Raw genomic sequence first — 15,490 nt, 5'->3', positions numbered from 1 at the left:
TTCAAAGTACTTTGCATTAGTGGCACAAAGAAAAGATATCAGCGTAATTGGGATTGAAAGAAAATTAAATGACGAAATGAGAAATATCAAGGATGTCGTGTTAAAGATATAAATAGCTTATTCCAATTATTCAATTTTTAATCTTTTTCTATATAAACTAAACAGAAGAGTACCGAAAGGTTAATAAAAGTTTACAAAAGATAAAATTACATATTCACTCTCCCAAAACAGAGTATATTATTGCGTAATTTTGCTCTGTATTCAACAACGACAAAAAAATGTCAGAGAATGACAATAACAGGTAGTGTATGCAGATGGGAAAAAAGGCTAAGTTTATCAAATAAATGAAAAATGAAAAGAGATATATCGCACAAATAAAAAGAATAAACGATCTAAAGAACTCATAGGATCTAATTAATCTTCAAGAATTTGAAAAATTATCTTACAAAAAGTCACTTTTCTTTTTGTTCAATTTGCAATTTTTATTCATCAATGCATCTGTTAAAATTAAGAGAAGGCCAGCAAATCTTAAAATAAGATAAACTTAGTAGCAAGATATTTTCGAGAGTATCAATGACACAATTATGTAAACAATAGGATTACCTGTTGAGCTATTAGTTCCTGTTGAATTATAGTTATATGAATTTCTAAGCCATAATCACAGCATGACATGACACCAAGAAAGTTTGAATAACAATTTATAAGCAAATACGATACGTATTCGTTCGTGAGCAAAAACATTATATGTTTACTTAATATTTTACTTAACGATATACCTGCTTCAGACCAGAAGTATTGTCATCCAGTCATCTAATAAACATCCTAAAGTCCCTCCATAATTGTTTTCAATTAGTGATATTCATTTTTACAAGGTGTATGATCATACAAGCTAAGTTTTATTACACCTGTGCATTTATATGGCCATTTTATTTGGATGTCTAACATGTCAGCTATCAACTAATGTGAGCCATATAGAAGCTTTCAAGGTCGAGAGCTACGAGTGATCAGTATCCTCATACCCTCATAGTTCAGATTAACCATGAGCAAGTGGTCAGTTCCCAGTAAGCTCATCTGCAAACAACACATAACAGTGTGGACCAATGTCATGCTTTCTGTTGGAAGCGAAAAATACGTCAAATAAACAAAGTGAACATCACTGGTCAGACGTGACAGTCCATCTCGACTAAGGAAATGAGAGTATCAATAGACATGGTTGGACCAGTGGACCAATCAACAACGGTGACAAATTTGATATTCAATTCATAATGTTCAGTAAAATATACACATATATATGTGTATGTCTGCTGTGTATATATGCAAAGAAATCGAAAAAAAGTATTTTTTCACTGAATGACTGTTTTATTTTGATAATGAACGAGAAAGAAGAAAAGGTTTCATTTATCTAAAATTAGAAGAAACGGATGGCAAAAAGGAATCTCGAGGATGTGTGCGAGCAGTGTGCACATATGCGGGCGCATACATGCATTTCTAATGTGCAGCTACTAATACCACTATTATTACTTATGGCGGCTTTCCTCACAAAAACTAAAAGGAGCGGCAACCCTGAGGGAATCCGATTAGCGCCGCCATCAGGCATCAAATAACTGTAGAATATTGCTGAGGAGAATGCTAACATCTCTGCTCATCGGAGGGACAATTTTTCCCTCTTTTAATTCGAATAAAAATGAGCTAACAATTCCGCTTTCATCAATCTAAATTTAGACATCACATTCAGTCCATAACAACGGAATTCAACGGAACTTTCCTCATTTATCAACAAAATACACATGAAACAACTTAATGTATATTTCTCGAATGCCAAGAATGAATACAACGGGAGAGCTATGTGATGATTAAGAGAGTATATTGTCATATCCATTACTAGATTATACTGACTGCAAATCAAAATCATCATTTAACAACACGGTTTCTAACCCTTGACATCAAAATCTTTCGATCCTTCTGGATGAATCCAATTTGCATTTAAATTAGTGTGACATCATATAAACGCACAGTTCTAATATACCTTATAGAATACTATAAACGGATCTGCTTATCAGCAATCCAGAAAGCGTCATGGACTTCAACATTGTCTATTCAAACTGCTAATGCTATTTCTTTAGTGACTATAAGATATGCGTGAACTTAAATCTCATTACAGGTGACCAAAAATCTCGAAAGCAAGAATCACAGGACAATTTATGTGTTCAGCTAACTTAGAACTAACACCATATATAGATCGTTTATGCAGGATCAGCAGTGGAAACAAGTACCAGACTGAAGCAGAAAATACAGGAAGGAAGTGGAATTAGACAGATGTGAAAAAAGTGATAAATCATAGTGGCGCATAAGCAACGTTCATTAGCACTTCGTCACTACTCACTCGTTGTACGATCATCACCAGCACTTCCCACTAAATCAAATCTTCGACATTTCCTCTCTTCCCTCCGGCACTACAACTGTAAATCAATACGGATTGCACACCTGCATGCATTGCAACATAACATACCTCCCATTTTAATTCCACATTCCATTCCATATTAAAGCAATGTTACGGTTTTTGTTTTGTTCTTTTGCGCGCAACATTTCACTGATTAAGGAAGGACGACAGCACGCCGTTCCTTAATCTGTGAAAGTACTAACTGGAAATAGCATACTGCAAAACAGTTTCATATGAATTGTTAAAGTGATCAAAGCAGTGATAAGTGCTGGGAACATCTGCGGCGATACTTGTTTAAATATGGCGAAATCAAAGATTTGCATGCACGAAGGTGCCACCAAGACATGCATCTCTCTTCTCATCGGATATGATATGAAATCTCTGTAGAGCGTTAACATCTGCACCCCACATTTTAACTCACAGCAAACCATTGTATACGAATATGTTTATTGAATACAGGTTTAGAGGATAATTTCAAAAATTAACACTAGGATTTCAAAACACAGCATCAAGCATCTCTGATTCTCTCAGTCAGCGTTATAAACTATAGTTTTAAACACATTCTTTTCCATTCCTTCATTTAATAGATATTGGGTATTTTTAAATGAGAAGTCATACATTTAAAAAATTCTACTGCAGTGGTGGTTTAAAAAAAAAAAAGCCTAATTTCTTTAATTTGCCAATATTTAAATATAAGGATCCAATGGATTTAATCCAATGAAATAAAACAAACCGCAAAAACAAATAACAGTTGAAAATGAAAGTAAAAATTGAAGGTAAGAAGGTAATGAAAATGAAAAGAGTTGGGTAAGATGAGTTTGGAATGAAATTGGAAAAGTTTCGAGATTGATTAACGGTAAGTCCAAATAGAGGGAAGATTTATGGATTGGAATGATTCGGAAAGGATGAAAGGAGATGGGGAGAAAAAGGAAAAGAAGTAAGAAGAGTATGCCCTAAATTCCTAGTATCTCATCTCGTCATCCGAAAAAGAAAATGCATATCCAGGAAACCATCTTTCTTTCTCCTTTTTGATTTGCAAGGAATGATTGGTGTGAAGGATGAAGATGATTAAAGAATATTTACACTACCTTTCATATTCCATATCATTACCCAAATATACGTTTTAAATCTTTTCATGTTTTTTCCAATAAGTAAACATTCTAGATCTTAAGACAGTTAGACAAGTTACCATCAGCCATAAAGAAATAAAATATAAGTTTATATAGCGGCAGGAAATATCTATTTCCCAGTAAAATGATACCCGAACTTTACAGACAAGCCTTTGTTAACCTGTAGGTTTACGTTTAGAAAAAAGTTAAAGTTCATATCTCGCTATTTCTTCCGATCAAAATGAAATCGTTATAAATTTTCTGAAATTAACTGTCTCTTTCTAATTTCATAACAAATGTTGAGAAGAAAAGAAAAGGAAATGACTGTCATCCGTAACCGATGATTTCATTAACTACGAACAAGAAGTGAGAGCAATGGGTACTTAAATTGATCAACCAAACTCATCGCGAAATCCATCTATCCATCTCCTTACGCAATTCATGAAATGAGATTACGAAACAATGCAGGCGGATGATGATAAATGACCAAATATGGGGTGCATGGATATATATATGCCTCGTGGCCGTAGGACAGAACAATGTGCGGTGTTTTCCTCTAATTGAACAATGCAACAACTACCAGCTTGATCGAACTTTTCCATATCAATCTGATGCCTTCCTTTATCTATTCCATTTCATTCTAATCCATTTTTTCTCTCAGAAAAGCAAACATCAATTATAAGGGAAATGGATGACTGTTACATTACCGAGTAGGTAAAGCACAAATCTCCTCTCAAAAAAAAAAATCACACTAGTAAATTAGCTTCTGTTACTCGAAATGCAATTCATCATGTTCACCAAATAGCATCAACTCATCAGAGAAAAAGTAAACTAGAATTATTGCATTTCAATGATTTCGTTCTTAGCACACTTCCAACCTGTCTTGAATGATTTTATATAACGAGTCTAGCTGATTCCAGGTACTCTGTAAATTAATTATACTTTTTCGATAAAGGGAATAAGTGAGCGTGCGGGAGAGATAAAAGGGTAGTAAGTAATGATTTTCATACTTTGAAATTGTTTCTCACCGCTCAACTTAACGCAAATGACAAAATTATGTTCTCCCCCCCCCCCCCTCCCCCCCCTTCGGACAACAATTAGCATAATTCGGAAATAAAATTGTGGTACAGCAACATTGGCAGAGATGGAAATATTTCTTTGTGTAGCATTCTTTTGACAGAACAATCATGTTGTGACCCAGAACTGTCAGAGCATGAGAGGATGATTGTAGAAGAATAACGAGCACAGCTGTCAACAATGCTTTAAGGAATTAAGTTGAGAATCAAAAAAAGAAATGAAATATTAGAGACCTCAGGTGGAACATTCAAAACCAAATAGACAAATTATCTACTACTGCTGAAGATGAAAGACCAGTGGACAACTCATTGATGGAACGACAAATATATGGGCAGAATTAGGACATCGTTTCCTTTTCCTGATTTTTGAGAGAACATTTCTGGACGCCTTATAAACGACAGTTTTAATTAGGTCTCTTTACCTCCGAAAAGACATATGAAATTTCTAAAAATTTCTATCCTGGAAAATTTCCACAAAATTCTCATCTTAAAACAATCTGCTTCCTTCCAGACTAGCAGGACGTTACACCCATCGCATTTATAGGAATATGAACATACGTAAACTGTTCTAGAAGACATAACAACAAAAGACGCAGTGGACGGAAATCGTAGAAAGAGAAATGCAGAAACCTCAACCTGAAATAGTATAAAACGAGTGTTATTGTAAACAAACGAATGAAACGAAAATAAAATTTGATATCTGCGATTGTGAGCAATGACTAGTGAGAATGAAAACTGGTAATCATTTCATTTACATACAACCAAAATTTGTAAGTCTCAAGCAATCTCTCTGGATGTGTTCCAAATGAGATCAATTGTTAAATTTTGGTCTGGTGAGCAGGATTTTATTTATTTTAAAACAAATCAAAGTAATTCCAGTGACTATTTGGAAGTTAGATAGTTTAAGAAAACAAGTTAGCTTCATGCTATGAAAAGATCAAGACTGAGCTCCTTCGGTGGCCTAGAATAATTGAATGGCTACCTGTGGACACATTTCTGGCAATGAATAACAATGGGTAACTTTTTTTAAAGATAGATTTACAGATCAAGTTAACAGCATATTAAGCCACCGTTTTTCATGATCCCAGTCAATCATGATGAAATGACTGTTTCACTAATTGCACTCTCAGAGATGATTTGAAGTGTATAATAGTTACTGTTCTTTTTATATACTAGCGTGATAAAGTAGCAAAGAACCACGATGAAATGGTTTGACAGTACCGTATCTGGCAGCTCTCAAATGTTTATTCATTGGTTGATAGGGGAGTGTGTGCCAGAGGAGGTAGGGAAGAGTAGTTCGTAAGTCGAGAGTCGAGACTAGCTGGCGACGACGTCGTCTGATAGGCAAAATGTTTCGATACAGTGAACAACTGCTGTTTTTATGTAAGGATCAAAGGGAAGCGATAATTTTAACATTTTTTCAGTTGCAAATGGTTAAAAGACGTCTGAACAAAAAGCTTACACAATAAGGTACAAGAACAATGTAAATACAAGGAAACACACTGAATGAACCTTTCTTTTTTATTCTTCACACTCATTTTCAATTTTTCTTAAACTGAACTCAATGTTCTTTTAATACATCTGAAAGGTGTCGGCACCTTTCAGTTTACAATACTGCATTGATTCAACAAAATGCTACTATTTCTAATCGATGATTCTCTGTTAAAAAGCCTTACGTTTGGTTAATAATCCTTTGGCGAAGAACCTTCGAAATTCAATTTATGTTTCTTTTCCAGTACAAACTAAAATGAGTGAAAATGGGATGATTCAAAACTTTCAGGAAGAGAAAATTGATGAGGACAATTATTATGGCATGCTGAAAAGCATAACATGATAACTGTCTACTAAAATAATAATATAATAAGCCTACTTGACGTTGCAAATTTTTCGTAAAAAGAGGAACACGTGTTCCTGAGCTCGAATAAACAGACAACTGGGAGGTAATGATGTGATGATGGAAGATCGATCAGTCAACAAATCGCAAACATCAATTCTAAAGTCATTAACTGAAAGACTTAAGCGTTCGAACCTGTTTGTATTCAATTATTTATACCTGTTACTGCCTCAAGTTAGAAGTGGTGAAAAAGAAAGTAAGGAGGGATGGAACGTTTCTCAAACAAACATCTGCCTCTTACGAGAATAATTTTGAAAGCTGAAGAGAAAACAAGGTGCTACCCTATGCAGATTTCATCTAACTTTCTCCCCCTCAAATTACCTATGCTGTTGATTATCAAGAAATATTTTGGCTTTATGTTTAAAGTTTCATTTTTCTGGTAGGAGTATTAAATGATTAATCTCTTCAAAATTTAATGCCCCACCTATTACTTTAGGTATTTTTTCTCCATTTTCTCTACGTAGGAAAGATTAACAAATGAAAACTGTCTGAAAAGAATTTTTGATAAACATTCATTTCTGGTGGTCCAATCGATACTTGCACGATTCATTTTGAACTCAGCACTGATTTCAAATTTTGCCGTGTGCAGCAATTTGAAGATATAATTTTGAAGACGACGAATTTTAATTTGAAGACGTCATTTTGGTAGTTTGAAGATATCATTTTGAAGACGACAAAATTATTATCTACGACTATTTTTCACTGACACACGTTAGTTTAATGATTTTTATTTCACTGAGGAACAATCCCAAGAAAATAATTGAGGTAGTTTTGGTTCAGTGATGATTATTACTACTTTAGAAGTTTAAGCTTAACAAAAAAAATATGCGAATTATCATTACTTTTGAGCTCCATTTATATGAAAAATGCCTATCTCAGGAATGGTAATGAACAATGAGTGCAATATAGGTTACTCTTTGACGGTCACCTTGATACCATTTCGCTAAAACTCATAAAAAATGATCCGGTCGATTAGATCACAAACATCCATTCCACATGACCACACGCATACACGAATATTGGAACATTATTGAAATCACATTTAAATTGGCATCAAATGAGCCATAAGAAACGTTAGGTATACAACAATTTTTCACACGCGTTTCACATTTTAGAATTAAAAAAGATAAAGTAGGTAGTCCAGGTGATTGGAATGTATTTCTGTCTCCTTGCTATCTTCCCTATACACAAAGTTTCCATTTCGAGTTTGGAGTAATGCTGAAAATTTGAATTATTCGAAGGTGTTCATTCATTTGCTATAAGTGTTTAGTTGAATCATTTAGAAATGCTCACAGATAACATTGCTTGCTTGCTATCCAATATTCAATTATCTTAATCTAAATCTTAAATTTAATAAAAAGATAAGAAGTATTATTTTTAGGTATGTTAGGAGAAAGGAAAATATTCCCTTCATCTTTACCTCAAAAGCTCGATCATTGCGGAAACACTTTTTTTGAATTTTCTGAACTTTCAAGAAAAGTTATGATCTATTTTTTTTTTTAATTTGATTCTATAACAATTTTCAGCAGACTGCTATAATGCTATTTTGGATTATGAGTCCTACATTATATACCATCCGTCGAGAATAACCAGCAATTAAATCAATGAGAATAATTCCAAAACTAGTTAGATCTAAAACTAATGCTACTGCTACCATAAAGATGGACTGTGACTTGAGCATATATTTTAATCATCGAATCATCGAAACTTTTTCATTTCAATGTTATGTTTGCTCGATTTCCAAGACGAGAATATGATAAATCAAGAATATATATATATATATACCTGAACTTTCAAGAAATTTACCATTTAAACAACGGGGCATGAATAGAGACACACACACAGAGAGAGAGAGAGAGAGAGAGAGAGAGAGAGAGAGAGGCAGACGGTTATGTTCTGCAACCACAGCATGCATTTTTCTTCTAAGCGTAAACTCAGATTTCAAGATTTCCAAACAATAAGGAATTCACAAAAGTTGGAAAACTACAAGTTTTCCCCAAAATTCAGTAGAGCGGGGAATCAGATGGATGAGTTTCATTAATAAAACTGTAAGAAATAGGGTGTGGAAAAAATCTAAAAATGTAGTGAATTCTGATTAAAGTGCTACAAATGTGAAAGTGGCGATGAGCGGTATTACCTATATGCTCGTTACTAAGAAGATTCACATTACAATGTATCGATGGAGCGAAGATTCTGTTATCCGTATTCGAACCATCAAAAGGGAATTGATGTGACAAGATATATGTCGACAGTTCGAATGGCATCGCAAGTCAGATGAAAGTGACTTCGTATGGCCAGTTAAAAAACAACAAATTTTTTAATTGCTAAAGAAAATTTGAAAAGCACAACCCGTAAATGGACCATCCGTTGAATTAATATTACATGGAAATCGAAGTTATGCTTTGAAGTCATCAATTTATCATGGGGTAATAACCATATTCGTTGTGCAAGCGTCGCGGTTAAACATAGATAAAAGTGTACTTATACACATACTTTTCTCTTTTCAACAAAAGGAACAGAACAGAAAAGTAAAAAATAAGTGAAAATTTGATAGAAATTTTGAAATGTCAATCAATTTCTGATGAGTTCATGAAGGTATACTGAAAACTGCTGAAATGCTGCAGGGGAGACAATGACGCCGGTGATGATAACGAAACTGAGGTACTTCGTCGCACTTATCAGTCAGCCTGTTCTTTATCAGTAAGCCAAATCTTTCTCATGCACACCCATCATGCTTATATATATATATATATATATATGTAGAATACCAGCTTCCGCATTTCGCTCTCCAAAATCGCTGCCTTTCGAGATCAGTTTTTATGATATCTGGTATTCATATCCTTTTACAGCTACCGAAAAGAAATGTACGTCTAGAAAGATGAAATCAATTTTGAAATAATCAAGTAAAGTAAACCCACCTTTCCCTAATTTTAATTTTCTTTTAATAACATTTTTACTCATTTTTTCGTTTTTCTTTTTTTCATTTTGCATTTATCTCGCACAGAATAAAGAACCTACCAATATTTTACTTCTTCCTTTCGGTCTTCTTGAACTTCTTCCTTGTCCAGTTTTTCGTGCAGTAATTTATTGATTTATCAAGCTACTGGCTTAACTGCAATCATTTCCACTGTAGCTAGTCCACTTTCCTCAGAAGAATCACCACTTTACTCATCGGTTGTATCATTTTCATCGACGTCATTATCGGATTGTCAAATTTTTGTCTTTCTTGTATTCAATTCGATCCGCGATCGAATATTTCTTCTAGTTCCGACGACAAAACCATACGCTATCATCAGACATATTTGTAATAATTAGTTTTGCTCTTGAAAACCCTTGATTTTAAATCAGTCTATTCCTAAGTTCATCACAGTAACACAAAATTATCAACAAATACAAATAATCCTCATCATTCAATTTCAAGCAATATTTGTAAGCGTTTTCCATCAATTATTCAACATAGAATTCAAACAAAAGCAGTCAGCCTGTTTCACAGTACGTATCAGCCTTATCACCACTATTAAACTGTTTTGTAAAATGCCAGAAAATGTTACAATTCACTGAATGTTACAGTTGTTTTTGTATCTATAAGCATACTAACCGTACATGGAATACGACTACTGGATTAGATCATATCCTGCAGTATTCGCTACTTCATCTTATTTCAGTCTTCAGTAAAAAGCCTACATCTATTTGTCTGGACATAACTTGTAAAGTAATAAGTGATAAGAGATACGACATGGAACAACATAAACTAGAAAAAGGTATTATTAGAACAATACTCAATCGCTCTTATTAAATGGTTCTATGAAATATTAGCCTTCACTTGTAAATTATTTGCTATATTTACGTCATTTACAAGCATGACGTTTTTAATCACCAGTTTGACGCAAGAGGCATTAGGAGACTGCAACATTCAAGCTAAACTACAACTCAGTTATTATTAGTTCAAGTAAATAAACTAATTATTACTTGTTATTGACAGCTAACAGTCAGGAGGTCGATAATGGATCACTACAAGAACTTACACCTGCATAGAAAGGTAAATACCTAACACTGGTGGCGAGGTATGTCAAGGTGAAGGGTAAAACAATCTCATAAAATGTGCACACTTTAATCAAGCATTAAATGCTTTAAAGCATTGTAGGACAACACCGTAATAGAATGCTAGTGACTAGTAAGGCCAATGGCCCAATGTCTCTCTATCCTCCACCCTAATCATTAAACTATTCCAGTGGCCATAAACTGATGGGTAACATTTGAGCATTCCTGAGCCTAAATGATGTCTCCGAGTCAGAGGCAGATCCTAGAGGAGATGCAGAGCTGCTATGAAGCAATGACTTAGAAATGACCCATCCATCCATATGTATCTCAGGAAATCCTTACCACTGTCCCTCCTCTCTACATGATCGTCCAATCAATCTGATTGCAAAAAACGCACCAAAAAAACGCTCAGCTGGCCTACTGCCCGACCACCCCTGAAGCAAGCCCCATTTATGGCTATATGAATCGCATGGACTACGTATTTCGGTAAGTCTAAAGGGACATTATGCATAAGCGAGATTGTAGGGACTGCGAATAACAATGTAAGCGTAAACGAGCCTCGGGAATAAGTTGACTGGACTATTTCCTAGACCATAGCCTTACTGAAATAGTAGCCTAACAGTGGAAAATAATTGGTTTTCATTAACTTAGCATCATAATAGTATGCATATGGCCATTAGTATACATTGTCCCTGAATTACTCTCGCAATTCAGCAGAGTAAGCTTCCGAACAAAGTAACGAGACATGACGTGCATGACATGAACCTCTGGTGGTACTAAGGATCTTGGATGATTGTGTCTGTGAATTACCTTGCAGCTCCATATTAACAAGTGAACATCTAAATCTAAAACTCACAACTCTAACTTCTTCAGCTATTACTACCATACCAAACATTTTTTGAAATTTTCTGAGATTATGTGTAATGAAATTATTTTATATTGGACAAATGCATTTCAAGCAAGTGAAAACAGTCTCGTATTGAGAATTTACTGAGAGTCTAAATTTTGATCCTCTTGTTATGAATTTCTCTTTGCGAGGCTGCTGTATCAAGCTTACTGGATGTTATTACAAAAGTTTGAATGGGTGTAATTCTCACAAAGTGAACTGTCAGATGTTAGCTCATCTGCTTGTCACATACGACCGATCAGGAAGGAATTACGCAAAACTGGTCTCGTAATTATGGTACGTACGAATCTCCGGTCATTTAAACATTTTAGAAACTTTAGAATAACCAGGAATGGACAAATATGACAGCAACATGTAAGATTGTGTATTCGCCACCTCTTAAATGTGTTGTCCGCTTCAAAAGGAAATATATGATGAAAATTTGTTGAAATTGATTGTTATCCCTTAAAGAAAATCCGGATTTGAAGTTAATTAACATTTACGAAAGTTAACTTGGAATGTTTTCAAATGAAAGTCAAATTTCCGTCTTTCCAAAACTCAACAGGACAAAGTATTTTTAAATTTTTCTCTGAGTGTGCATGTTGCATATATATATATGTGTGTGTATCATTTTATTAACTGCAAAAAAAAATGTTATTTTTGTTGAAAGACGAACGTCGAAAACATGAAAATAAGCAGTTTTAAGGGGATGGACGATGTAATGGGAACGCGTTTTAAAAACGTTCTATTAACGATGAGTTCAGAAAGAGGTGGAAAAAAAGTTATATCCTTGGGGAACCATCGATGACTCTTTCAAGCTAAAATAATTTATAAAATAAAATGAAACAGAGCAGCTCATGCACATAACGATGTTTATATAACATGACATAAAATTGGTTCAAAGGTAAACAATTAATTGCCAATTAATATGCGCTAGCAGCTTTCCAAGACAAAACGATAGAAAAAGTGAGGATATGATCACAGAGTGTATGTAATTTTTAGGATAATTACTTCGTCTTCTATTCTAGCCTTTTCATAATATCAGAACGTCAATCCAAGTGGTGTAATTACAGGACAAGGTCCCTATTATTAATTCAACTCATGAAGTCCTAAAATTCATACTAAGTACGTCACCATACATGTCATTTAAAGCTATCATGTAATGATTACAGCATTTCAGTACAGTACATTAGACTAGTACTGTTTGACCGAGTATATCACAGTTATCTAAAATTTACTGCTGATCCCAAGAATAATTTACTTATGAAGTGAACGAACAGATTCATACAGATTTTTTTCTTTTTACTTTAAATCATTACAAACCACACTGCCCATTAAAAGTCCTCGCATCGCTCAAAATTAGGTAATAAAAATTTACTCTACTCCAAACAAAATTATTCAAACAAAAAAGCTCTGAACCGGCAATTACATTATTTTTGCAGCTTTTTGAAAGGCGTAAATTCAGTGAAAAAAGGGTACCAGCCAAAAAACAAATTCAGTCAAGAGACCGAAAGAGACAAAAATGAACTGTTGTATTTCGGAATGGTAACTTTAAATTCTTCGAACAAGGATTCCACTCATTTTTCCCGCGTCATATACTGACTACATACTAATAAATGATCTGATCCGATTGTTTGATCGCACTCACTGATAATCAAGTTCTGAGCTATACTACATCGCTTGCTCCACAAATATTCATTTACTTGCACAGAATTCATTCCTATCCATCAAGCTGCTTTCTATGGTGTACCCACCCATTCTGATAAATGGTGATCTATCTATATCAAGTCAATATCAGCCATAAAAATACGAACATTTTACTCGTGGAAAAGAAACGAGAGAAGGAATTACCGATACAAACTCTAGGGAGATTGAAGCACTGAGTGAGGAAATTCTATCAGAAGAGTCTCCTATCTAGTGACAAGCAGGAGGACACACATACCACTAACTAACTCATCGAGCAGCAAATGTCTCCCAGACTAAGCTGTAGCACAACTGCAATGTCTCGACATTATCACTGTCACAACTTCGTCTCTTGAACCTTCCTGTCGGAATGTCCACTTAGGCTATAGTCAGCGATTATTAATAGCAATAATTGATCATAAATAATACACATAAATAAACCAATCAATGATACTATTAAAGAATATTTAACGAGACCACACCTGTATGTATTATTGCGCACTTTTCTTAACTTACTGCGTCAATTACGCGTCTTCTGATCATTCCGGTCTTTGTGTCACGCATACCCACAACCTCAACATCATGTTAGACAATTGAGCATCATTCATCACAGCGAACTGTAAGCTGACTTATATTGACTGTTCTCACCAGAAACAAGCTGGATGGTAAAACGGACAAACAGAGAAAAAACTGTTCTTATGGGGATAGAAACCAGTAACCAGTAAGTCACTAGGGGACCTTTTGCGCATCGGAGTGTGGCAAGGAATTAAGCGCAAATTGTACCACAAGAATGGCGAGTCTCCACTACAGTTCACCGCACTATAATGGTCCACTCTAAAATCCCGTAAAGTGCGTGAGAATTTTGGTGTTGTAGAGTCCTGTATCTCGCTGAAAGTGCGTGAGAGCGTGGAGGAAGTCACGTAAGAGTTTTCCCTTCCTATTTAGAAAATAACACATTTCTCTGCACAAATAGAAATAAAAACTGGACGTTTTAGAAAATTGGACGCCTTATCATAAATGAAAATTATTCCATATTTATTTCCGTTTATTTCCGCAATGACTAAGTGATAAATCGCTGAGATTTGATTATTTAGTGTCAAAAACGGAAGGGAATGAACGTTAGGAAGCAAAGTATAAGTTCAAAGCTTTTTCGGAAACCACAAAATCGATAGTGTATATTTCGGTTTAACTCTTTTTCATGGCTGAAGCTTTAGCCAAACTTTCAGTCTTTTTAGTCAGATCAATGACAAATGAGATCATCAGGAAATTCTTCAGTATTAGAAACTGTTATTACAGAAACCTTCCTATCTAAATTTCCATTTTAATATAAAAAAGTGGTCATTCCAGAAATGCAATACCTGAAATTATAAAAGGAAAATCGGAACACTCATATGTTATGTATTTCCCTACTTTCCCGTGTCACAAATTAATTAGCAACAATTTGATAGTCCAGAATTCCATATTTATGACCGACTTATATTTTCGAGAACATATACTGCCGATGTTTTTTGGACTTCGTAAGTAAAAACAATGAACACAACAGACTTGTGCGACAGCAGTGACATCAATCATTAATCGATACTTATTTTGCATATCCATGGTTTATGGTTGGTCTCGATATAGATTTCAGGAAGTCTCTAACACCGAATTGATAATTTCTATCGATGTCCATTTCTCATACTCAGTTTGGATGCACATATATGACTTACATCCTAACCGCAATTATTAACGTGAGCATTTTCTTTACCACTAATTGTGCGCTAATTTAAATGTTTAGATTAGATAAAAATTGTAAAAGCTAAAATAAGCGTTAATTGATTGTGTACACACATATCAGTAAATGACCAAGCTGCCCCCTATATTCCCTTTTTATAAAATTCGAAATTTCGACTATCTCAGATTTCAACCCTCCCAAGAGCTCATAGTAACATTGTTCTACAACACTGATATTTGAGAAAAAGGAGGTAAAGACGATGAGGCGCAAAAAGAGCAGGTGGTTGATGACCTTGAAAACTAGCTCTTTCGCAGCTGTCACAATATCATTTAATTTAGTATATTTTTTAAAACCATTAGCATTTTTCAGGTCTTTATTATAACTGACACATGAAAATTCTTTTGAGGATTTTCAATTCAAAATTTGATGTAAACAACTTCTCTACAGGCCGTGTTACATCCTTGATGTTGTAGTAGTATCACTTATTTCAAATTTCGAAAAAAAAGGAAAAAATATTTGTAGCTGAGTGCTATAAGTTCAAGTAACACGAACGTGAGGAGCAGGTGGATAGGTGAAATAGTTTCCCTTCATAAGTTATAAACTTCATCAAAGAAAAAACACCGCGTGAATTGCGCCTATTTCTAAAT

General features: G+C 34.5%; 2 protein-coding genes across 2 annotated transcripts; both read right to left on the bottom strand.

The window, feature by feature from the left end:
* Positions 1-8,485: 8,485 nt before the first annotated feature.
* On the bottom strand, positions 8,486-8,783 carry Bm17650 (Uncharacterized protein; the record flags this gene model as incomplete). Its single annotated transcript, XM_043080549.1, has 2 exons — positions 8,486-8,502; positions 8,657-8,783. 2 exons carry the CDS (start codon positions 8,781-8,783, stop codon positions 8,486-8,488), a joined length of 144 nt encoding a protein of 47 aa, XP_042936483.1.
* Positions 8,784-10,742: 1,959 nt separating this feature from the next.
* Bm8162 (Uncharacterized protein) lies at positions 10,743-11,383 on the bottom strand (the record flags this gene model as incomplete). The annotated part of the gene is made up of 3 exons (XM_043080548.1): positions 10,743-10,839; positions 10,903-11,052; positions 11,262-11,383. The coding sequence occupies 3 exons, from the start codon at positions 11,381-11,383 to the stop codon at positions 10,743-10,745; spliced, it is 369 nt and encodes a 122-aa protein (XP_042936482.1).
* Between the last annotated feature and the right edge of the window lie 4,107 nt (positions 11,384-15,490).

The sequence above is a fragment of the Brugia malayi genome (assembly GCF_000002995.4).
Source record: "Brugia malayi strain FR3 genome assembly, contig: Bm_v4_Chr3_scaffold_001, whole genome shotgun sequence".
NCBI classification, from domain to species: domain Eukaryota; kingdom Metazoa; phylum Nematoda; class Chromadorea; order Rhabditida; family Onchocercidae; genus Brugia; species Brugia malayi.
The sequence above is the reverse complement of the archived record's forward strand: the minus strand, read 5'-3'. Positions and strand labels throughout refer to the sequence as shown.